The sequence below is a fragment of the Quercus suber genome, unplaced genomic scaffold, assembly GCF_002906115.3.
Source record: "Quercus suber isolate HL8 unplaced genomic scaffold, Cork oak 2.0 scaffold_857, whole genome shotgun sequence".
NCBI classification, from domain to species: domain Eukaryota; kingdom Viridiplantae; phylum Streptophyta; class Magnoliopsida; order Fagales; family Fagaceae; genus Quercus; species Quercus suber.
The window spans coordinates 222644-233643 of NW_027070287.1; the positions used below are offsets into that span (position 1 = coordinate 222644).

Genomic DNA, 11000 nt, shown 5'->3' on the forward strand with positions numbered 1-11000 from the left:
TTGATTTGAGTTTAATTGATAATGATATGTCATCTCGTGGTGTTGAAATTAGTCCAAAATCACATCCTAAAAAACAGTGAAAAGTAAGCTTAAATCCAAAAAATAATATATCAATCTCTTTATGATTTGAATTTATATTAAATTTGTAAATCAAAAGCAATGCCGGTGAAATATGGAGTAACTTTTTAGCTTGTGATTGATTGGACGAGTTTATTTTTGTGGACTATTGTATTTATTTAGAGTAAATTGGGTTTGGTTATCACTGCCTCACGTGTTAGGACTTGGGACTTGGAAATTTTGTTCGTTTGGTAACTAATTAAATAGGCATTCCAAACCTTAATTCCAGTGCCATTGTTTCATCCGAGGTTGAGTTCATGAACTACGGGTGAGATCTCACAGGATGAGTATGCACATGTTACATTATATGATTTAAATTTATAGCGTTCATTTTATAATGCTAGCTCTTTACGATAGGCTCACAAATATTAATTGAGTTCATTTATTTATTTATTTTTTTAACTTGTTTAGGCCGGGTTTGATCTCAAGTTTTTTAGAAGATAAAGACTTTAACAATTTTAACAATTGAGTTAATTGAAATTTAAAACTCACAATTAATGCATTTAAAAAGAAGAAGAAAAAGAACACTACCAAACTAGCAATCGTATAGGGAAAAAAAAAAAAAAACAGTGTTACTCCTATTTCTGTGATACCCTTAATTACAGGTGAAATGGAGTCTTTATAAGTTGTAAGAGCAGTAATGCTAAAATACAATGTTGTATATATTTATTTTTCTTTCTTTTCCATTGTAAGACAATTAATGGATTTTTCTTTTTATATGAACTAAACCTACTAGCTAGGCACCCGCATAACACTAAACAAGGAGCCAAGTAAGGAACATTAGAGTTACAAAGAAAGAGAAATTAGCACAACATCCCTGTCCTGATGAGGAAGATTAAAAAGGGCAAAAAAAAAAAAAAAAGATCAAAACAAATATGGGGTGAACATAGGTTAGATCCAATCAACGTGATCATGAATATATGTGAATGCCGATTGCAATGATCAAGATGGTGAGTATGCAAAAGTATATAATGGCATGAACCAGAATGGCAATCCCGCTTGTGCTCATGCTCCCGAACTCAATCACCCTTACTCTTGACGGTATTTGGAACAGCAACCCTGGTGACAAGAGGATGAACAAAACTACGGAGACAACGACTGGCCCCCAATCTGTACCCATCTCTCTCTCTCTCTCTCTCTTGCTTGAATTGAAAAGGAGATATATGGAGGAGACTATGGAATTTCTCTTGGAGTGTGAATGAGAGAAGACAATGATGTGCTAGCAACTAATATGTAGAAGAACGAGTGAGAGTTATTATCTTGATGGTGAAGGAGACGGGGATGCTAAACGTAGTGAGAAGGAAGAGAGTACAGGTTTAAAGGAGAGGAAAGGTATATTATGATACTGTGTTTGCTTTATGAAGATGGGTAGGAACACCTTTTATTTCATTTGCTTCTAATTGATAGTTGTTTACTACAAGGCTTCATTTCCCTCGCAAATAGGCTATTTTCTTGTCAAGACTACCTGTGTTTTGATTCTTTTGAATGCTTAATTCCTTGCTTGGATGACATATTTACATTAAAAGTAGAGAATCATGGTGGAGTAGAAATATGATGAGGACCTGAAGGTTCTGAACTAGAGACTAGAGACGTTAGGTTGGCAAAAAATAATTTTAACGTGTGTTGGTATGTAGCTTGCAGAGTACGGATTTGGACTCATGCAGGGTAAGGATTGAGCAACAAAGTTAAGGTAGTCACTAGTGGATTATAGATATGAAAGGATTTAAATTTATGATCGTTCATTTTATAATGTTTACTATTTACCAATAGGCCAAAGCATCAATGACTTTTTTTTTTTTTTTTTTTTTTTTGGGTTTTAGTAAGAGTTTAAGTGGTGTTTTTAGGAATATCTTCCATGGCAATTATTAAGAAACTTAAATTAAGCAAAATTAAATTTAAAAAAAATGAATATATTAATATCAAAGAAAGAAAAACATGCAAATACATGAAGTTTTTAAACAAGCAAAAGAATAAAGTAAAATTTATAATTTCCCAATATATTCAACTTAGGCATTTAACCGTTATATTAATCATGTTCAATAAGAAATTCATGCATTATTTTATTAAATATGTATATGTACAAAATGTAACACATAAATTCAACAAATCTATCTGCATATTATATCTAAAAACTGAAACGTAAAGTTTAATGTTGCTATATTCCTATTGAGCCACCTCATCAGTCACGTCATACTTTAAAAAAAAAAAAATCCTTTATGATTTTTCTATTTTATTTTATTTACATAATTAAATATAGTTCATGAACAAACCTGTTAGTACACTTCATTACTATTCATTTGTTTTAAATACAAATATTTGACTATTCATCTACCTATATTGATTTCAACTTTTCATTTTCTTCTTTCTATTTTCAAGTAATTGTTTTTGGATACTAATTTCAAGTAATTGTTAAAATTGAATTATTTATTATTTTTTTAGTACTGGATATATGTACATGTTTGACTATTCATTAGATGCAAATTTTTGACTATATTCAGCTACCTAAATTGATTTCAACTTTTCGTTTTCTTCTTTCTAATTTCAAGTAATTGTTAAAGTTGAATATTTAAACTTTTTCATCTTCCTATTCTAAAAAAGAAAAAAAGAAAAAAAAATCTTCTTCTCTTTCTCCAACCTTTTCCCTCTCTCTTTGCCTTTTTATCTCCTTACTACTCTTTATTTTTCTGTTAAACTTTCTTCATCATTTCCTTATTCTTATATTTTAACTCTTCTTTTCCCCATCTTATTTTATATAAATTTGATATCATTTATTTTATTCAATCCATATTTTTTCCACACAAAAACTGTGAGTACTCTCTCTCTCTCTCTCTCTCTCTTGTTTGATTTTGGTCTTTCTTATAACTCTAATTTAGGTTGATGGTTTTTTTTATTTAATTTTTTTGTGTTTTATTTTTTACATTTCCCATCACAAATCACTCTTATAGCTTTGGTTGAATTTTGGTTTGGGTTAATACGTATTTTTTTTTAATATAAATAGAAATCTGAGTTTATATCAAAACAAAATATACATGGTTATGAATTTGAATGTGCCTACCAATGGACTTCCACTAAACAGAGATGTATTCACAATTTTTTTAGCTTCATATACTTCTTAATATGAATTTGAGAAAGAGAAAAGGGTAGGCAAAGGATGTATGGTCTTCCATAATCCCCTATGTCTTGAGGAAAGTGGAGGGCTTATTAGTCTTCCTTTTACTGGAGTTTTGTATAGAAAACCTTTTGATATAAGTTCCTTGACTTTTTGTTATTTTATAATGAAATGGAACTAAAATTTTTCATTTGCTTGACTAAACAACTAGAGATAGATATACAAATACTTTTGGAGAAGGTTGATATGGCTCTTAAAAAGTACAAGATGCATATGGTTGTGGCAAATGCGTTTTTAACTCACAAAGACGCATGTCCTATTATAGCATGTCCTTATGATAATTATTTGGATTATCTGGTAGGCTGGCTTGCCTTTGAGCAAAAAAAGAAAAAGAAATAAAAAGCATATTTTGATTTAAATCAAAGTGCTTATAAAATAACCTTTAGGGGGGGGGGGGGGAGAATATAATAAACATTTTAATCGCTCTATAGTCTATATTGTGACAAAAAGGAATAAAGTTGTTTTATTTGTAACGTTAAAAAAAATAAAAAAATATTCAGCGTCGTAATTTTGTATGTTGCATCCCATGTGTTTGGTAAAATTTCTTTTAGAAATTTTATATGTTTTTCTCAAATCTATTTGTTATTTTTATTTTGGTCATTTTATTACAGAATAGTTAGCATCTCTACAATCAAATTTTTAGTTAATTTGATCTTTCTTGGTAATTTTTTACTTTGCTTAGTTGATCATCTTTACTGAAAATGCCCAAAAGAGAATAAGATAAAATAATAATTTACTCTAGAACATCATTATGCTATTAATGTTTTTTTATATACTTAAGGAACTTTTTCATTTTGCATTTTATTTTACTCTTATTTTATATTTCCACTTTTTGATATATGATTTATTGATAATGATCTATTGCATAGTTATCTTTATTTACCTTTTCGCTTTGTTTCTGTGGGGATGAGAGCCCAAATTTGTATATTGGGTCTTGGGCCTTATTCAAGGATGTGGATATGTTCGAAGAGGAGCAAATGATTAGAGGAGGCCCTAAAGTTAGGAATCACGGAGGAAAAGAATGGAAGCATATAGTCCGAGGAGTATCCCCTTCTCGGATACGATGAATATCAGTCAAGCAGGTACTTGGGTGATTTAGGTGACCTTTCAGGAAGTTCCAATGATAAGGATGAACTTCAGACATGTACAAAGGTGATAAGAATACAGAAATATCTAAAAGAAAAACTGCTACCACTGCATTAAATGCACTGCAGCAACTTTTCTAGTCACATTTATGTGAGAAAGTCCCCTGAATAGTGTAGTCTCAACCACCACCATTCATAGAGAGCTAAAGAAAATGCCTGATGGAACATATACTCGAGTAAATGTTTAGATGATTAACAAGTATACGATCAAGATGGTCTTAAAGGAAACTATATAATATAAAAGACCTCCCATAAGAGGGCGATCAGAAAAGATAGAAAAAGAGGAGAGAAAAAGAATTACTGTAGCATTGAGGTTTATATTAGCTTTCAGGAACAGTGGTTCAAGTGATAGTTCATCTCCTTGAACACTAATTTCATCAAGTTTTCCGTGTGTTTTTGTGCTTGTTCATCTTTTAAATTCTTACTAGCCATTGTTTAACTCATAAATAGCACAACTCTTTCATCCACTCTCTACAAATTTATTGTATTGGGCTCATTGGGCTCACGTCCCATATCTTTTAGGCTTGGGCTACAAATCGTGACCCTACAATTGGCGCCTTCTGTGGGAAGAGCTTGAGCAAGAGTGAAAGCAACGGTTGACGATGGCAGAACCAGGTCCACAACCAGCAGAATCCAGGGCATCCCAACACGTTGATCCTTTTCTCAACCTAGAGCAGAGAGGTGATTGTGAAGGTAGTGTGCATACCACACATACTGATCGAAACTAACCTCGAGGTGGAAGTCATATTTTCCATGTAGAGAATAACAAGACCATGCAATTAGAGATTATCAATTAAAAAGGAAGTTGTGCCATGCAAAGAGGAAGCGGACTTCTTCGACCTCTAATGATTATTCCGATGACGAATAGGATGTTAATTACAAGTAGAGGTCTCGAACCCCACCTAGCGAATCCTTTTCCTATGAGGATGAGCATTATCGTAAATGATGGTCTCGAAGCCCGTCACGTGAAGGCGTAGGAAATGATGCTATGAGCAAGGCCCTGAACCAAATCTACAAGTTGCCTTTCACGCGTAAGATTGAAGATGCAAGACTTCTTCGTCGTTTTCATCAGCCAACGATCACTATCTATAATGGTCGAATAGACCCTGTGGAGCACGTGAGCCATTTCAACCAAAGAATGGCTGTCCATTCCAAGGATGAAGCTTTGATGTGTAAGGTTTTTCCCTCCAGTCTAGGACCAGTTGTAATGAGGTGGTTCGACAGCCTGAGAGCAGATTCTATAAGTTCCTTCAAAGAGCTCACTTAGGCATTTGGTTCCCGTTTTGTCACATGTTGTAAAGTCGCTCGGCCTTTGGCTTCCCTACTATCCTTGAACATGCAAGAGGGTGAGACCCTGAAAGCGTATTCAGATAGGTACTGGGAGATGTTTAACGAGATGGATGGCGATTTTGATGAAGTGGCCATCACTACTTTTAAGCTCGGCTTCCCCACCGACTATGGTTTGAGGAAATCTCTGACTAGTAAACCTGTCACCAGTATGCATCAACTCCTGCATCAATCTAGTGGTCAGGCGAGCCAGGCAAGCTTGGAGTCTAGAAGAGATGCTTCTTCAAGACCCCCTTGGGAACTATCAATGTCATCTTCGCTGTACCAGGAAGAATAGGATCCTACCCGTCCAGGGTAATGTCTGTAGCTCGTTTATCCACATGAGACGTTAATCAGGATCTGAAGAGGGCTAAAATGGAAATTCCACTAGTCTTAGGCTTCTTAGATGAGGATAAGATTGGAACCATCCAACCTCATGACGACGCTTTGGTAATCACCCTCAGAATTGGAGGGTATGATGTGAAGAGGGTGATGGTGGACCAAGGCAGTGGAGCTGAGATAATGTACCCCGACCTCTATAAGGAGCTAAAATTAAAACCTGAGGATTTAACGCCCTATAGTTCCCCCCTTGTGAGTTTCGACGGAAAAGTCGTTGTTCCAAGGGGCCAAATACAACTACCTGTGCAAACTAGCCCGGAAATAGTAGAGGTGGATTTCATTATTATAGACGCGTATTCACCTTATACAGCAATCGTGGTCAGACCTTGGCTTCACACACTAGGGACTGTTTCCTTTACTTTGCATCCGAAGATTAAGTATCCATCTGAAGGCCAGGTTAAGGAAATTTTGAGAGATCAATTTGTGGCCAGACAATGTTTAGTGGCTGCCATGCAACATAAGCTCGAGGCTGAGTCCTCGGCCCATGTTGGAAAGGATTTATGGCAATTAAAACCTCCGGTGTTGCCCATCGGTGATTTAGCCAAGGAAGCGAGGTGTGAAGATTTGGTAAAAGTTGCTATCGGGGACGATCCAGAAAAGTTCTTTCAGGTTGGATCTCAGTTGCCTCCTCAAGAGAAGGAAGAGTTGATAGAATTTCTTAAAAGAAACATTGATGTATTTTCCTGGAATGTTTATGAAGCCCCGGGGGTGGATCCAGAATTCATATGTCACCACTTGAAGGTCAACCCATTGATCACCTCTAGGAAATAGCCTCCTCGGCACCCATCCAAGGAACACGTTGATGCAGTAGGAGAGGAAGTAATGAAGCTCAAGCAAGCTGGAGCTATTAAAAAAATGTTTTATCCTGAATGGTTAGCGAATACTGTGGTGGTGAAGAAGAAGAATGGTAAATGGCGAGTGTGTGTAGATTTCACAGACTTGAATAAAGCTTGCCCTAAGGATCCATTCCTTATGCCTAAAATAGACCAACTAGTGGATGCCACTGTTGGCCATCATCGGATGAGTTTCCTGGATGTCTTTCAAGATTCTAACCAAATACCTTTAGCCCTGGATGATAAGGAGAAGACTGCTTTTGTCACCCCTATTGGGAACTACCACTACAAAGTGATGCTATTTGGTTTGAAAAATGTGGGATCCACCTACCAAAGAATGATTACGAGGATGTTTGAGCCACAGTTGGGTAAGAATATTGAGATTTACACAAATGACATGGTGGTGAAAAGTAAGGTTGTTTCTGAGCATGTAGGAGACCTTGGAAACATTTTTGAAGTTCTTAGAAGGTACAAGTTACGTTTAAACGCTTCCAAGTGCTCATTTGGCTTGAAATCAAGCAAATTCTTGGGTTATATGGTAACTCATAGGGGGATTGAGGTCAACCCAGACCAGGTAAAGGCCATTAACAATTTGCAACCACCTCGGAATCCCAAAGAAGTCTAGAAATTGATTGGAATGACCGCTGCTTTGAACCAGTTTATCTCTCGATCAGCGGATAGGTGTAAACCTTTTTTCTTATTGATCAACAAGTAGAAGGAGTTTGAGTGGACTGACAAATGTGCCTTATCTTTCCAGCAACTTAAAGACTATCTAGTTCGGCCACCAATCATGTCCAGTCTTGAGCCAGATGAAGTTCTGTTTGCCTACATTACTGTGGCCCCTTATGCTGTAAGTTTGGTGTTGATATGAGTTGACCTTAGTGTACAAAGGCCATTTTATTACGTGAGTAAGTCGCTGCATGAAGTCGAAATTCGTTATTTGCCACTGGAGAAAGCTATCCTGGCAGTAGTGTTTGGTACATGGAAGCTGCCTCATTATTTCCAAGCACATACGGTTGTTGTCCTTACCCAGCTTCCGCTTAAAGCCATACTCCGAAGTGCTGACTACACAGGGAGAATAGCTAAATGGGGTACAATTCTAAGGGTTTTTGACATCAAATACATGCCTCGTATCTCCATAAAGAGACAAGTCCTCGCGGATTTGGTGGCTGAGTTCACTGAACCCCCATTAGAAAAATTGAAACCAGCACAGAACATGGATGAAAAATCAGTTGGCATGATCTCTTAACAAGGCCCTTCATTCTGGGAGGTGTATGTCGACGGTGCAGCAAATCAGAAAGGTTCCGGAGTGGGGTTAGTGCTGATATCCCCTAAGAAAATCGTTATTGAAAAGTCATTGAGGCTGAACTTCATGGCAACAAATAATGAGGCTGAATATGAAGCTCTACTGATGGGAATGACAATGGTTCAAAGAATGGGAGGAAAATCAGTGGAAGTGTTCTCGGACTCAAGATTAGTCGTCGGCCAAGTAAAAGGAGAATTCGAGGCAAAAGATAAAAGAATGCAGGGGTACTTAAGTCAAGTTAGATGTCTGTAATTAGAGTTCGAATATTTCAACTTGCTGCACATCCCTAGAAGTGGTAACGCACATGCTGATTCTCTAGCCACGCTTGCAACCTCCTCGGCACAGAATTTGTCTCGAGTTATCCTCGTTGAGGATTTGTACAAACCCACGGAGATAAGAAGAGAGAAAATTCAAGTCCATCAAATCAGAGTCGAGCCAAGTTGGATGGACCCTATAATTCAATTCTTGAAGGATGATACTTTGCTTGAAGAAAGGTTAGAAGCTGACAAAGTACGGAGAAAGGCTACTAGGTTTTGGCTGTCTGAGAACTAGAAATTATACAAGCATTCATTTTCAAAGCCATATTTGTTGTGTATACATTTTGAGACAACTGAATCACTTCTCGAGGGGTTACACGAAGGAATCTGTGAAAGCCATATTGGAGGCAGATCCTTGGCACATAGAGTTATTACTCAAGGCTATTGGTGGCCAAATATGCAAAAGGAGGCCCACGAATATGTTAAAAAGTGCAATCAGTGTCAACGGTTTGTACCAAATATACACTAATCAGGGGGAATCCTTAATCCATTATCCAGCTCGTGACCATTCGCTGAATGAGGCTTAGATATTGTGGGTCGATTCCCTAAAGCAGTATGAAATAAGAAGTATTTGCTAGTCGGCACAGATTATTTTACCAAATGGGTTGAAATTGAACCTGTATCAAACATCAAAGATGTGGACGCAAAAAGATTTGTCTGGAAAAATATTGTCACTTCGTTTGGGATTCCTCATACCCTCATCTCAGACAATGGCCTTCAGTTTGACAGCAAAACGTTGAAAAGTTATTGTTGTGAATTGAGGATCACGAATAGATACTTTACCCCTGCTTATCCCCGGGGGAATGGGAAAGCGGAAGTTGTTAACAAGGTCATAGTAAATGAATTAAAGAAAAGGTTAGATGACGCGAAGGGCAAATAGGTGGAAGAATTGCCACATGTCCTCTGGACATATAGAACTACACCTCGTAGGTCTACCGGAGAGACCCCTTTCTCAATGACTTATGGGGCTGAGGCTGTTATCCTTCTAGAGACTGGTTTCTCAATGTTAAGAACTAGTTCATTCAGTTCGAGTAGCAATAATGAGCAGCTAGAGAAGAATTTGGACCTGATTGAAGAAAGGAGGGAAAATGCAATGGTTCAATTGGCATATTACTAACAAAAACTCAAATAAGGTTATGATGCCAACGTAAAGCTAAGGCCTTTAACACCTAGTGATCTAGTGTTAAGGAAAGTTGTGGGCATTGCAAAGAACCCAACTTGGAGAAAATTAGGACCCAATTGGGAAGGACCATATCGTATTACCTTAGGGGCTGGCATAGGGGCATATTTTTTAGAAGACTTGGATGGTCATGTAATACCACGCCCATGGAATGTAAACAACCTCAAAAGGTATTATTATTAACGAGTTTTCCTTCATCAATATGCTTATCTGTTATATAAAGGTTTTTGTATTTTCTGTTGTCATTACAATTCTTGTAAGTGTTTAAACTTAAACTCAATCATGCCTTAAGTCCTCGGACTAAATGATATGAGTTAGTTAACACTCCATTACAATTCTTGTAAGTGTTTAAACTTAAACTCAATCATGCCTGAAGTCCTCGGGCCAGATGATGTGAGTTAGTTAACACTCCATTACAATTCTTATGAGTAATTAAACTTAAACTCAATCATGCTTGAAGTCCTCAGACTAGATGATATGAGTTAGTTAACACTTCAATACAATTCTTGTAAGTGTTTAAACTTAAACTCAATCATGCCTGAAGTCCTCGGACCAGATAATATGAGTTAGTTAACACTCCATTACAATTCCTGTAAGTGTTTAAACTTAAATTCAATCTTGTCTGAAGTCCTCGGACTAGATGATATGGGTTATTTAACACTTCATTACAACTTTTATAAGCGTTTAAACGGATCCTAATTCATGTTAAGCCTCTCGGACCATATACTCGGTTTAAAATTAATGCTCAAAGGAGTTCCTTGTAAGGGCTATATGGTTAATCAAGTCCTTAGATTAACACCCCCAAGTAAGGTAGAGTACTTAATTATTTGCTTAAGTGTTAGAGAATATAAAAGACGCCTATACCTTCCATTGCTTACTAAGTTCATTACTAATTCTTATACAACCCAATTTTTGCCAATATTTAGTTAAGTTATCTGCATTATTAACAAAATATTGTTAAGGAGTCTACTCAAGTTAAAGTAGCAACAGATCAACATTATCTACAATAAACGATAAATCTTATAGTGTGTACAGTGAAGATATCGAAAATAAAAGAAGAACGCTTTCATTGATCATAAAGAAAGTATTTTTCATTCCCTTACAACACANAGAGCCGCTGACGTCATCCTATGACGTGTCGATGACGTGGACTAGGGCTGATGTGGACGTGCTGCGTGGCTGCTGACGTGGATTAATGACATCATCTT

The 11000-nt window shown here is 36.6% G+C and overlaps 1 protein-coding gene across 1 annotated transcript; it reads right to left on the minus strand.

Annotated features, from left to right (window-relative positions):
- Positions 1–939: 939 nt before the first annotated feature.
- LOC111984926 (uncharacterized) lies at positions 940–1310 on the minus strand. The gene has a single exon (XM_024016547.2). The coding sequence runs from the start codon at positions 1235–1237 to the stop codon at positions 1028–1030; it is 210 nt and encodes a 69-aa protein (XP_023872315.1). The 5' UTR covers positions 1238–1310; the 3' UTR covers positions 940–1027.
- Between the last annotated feature and the right edge of the window lie 9690 nt (positions 1311–11000).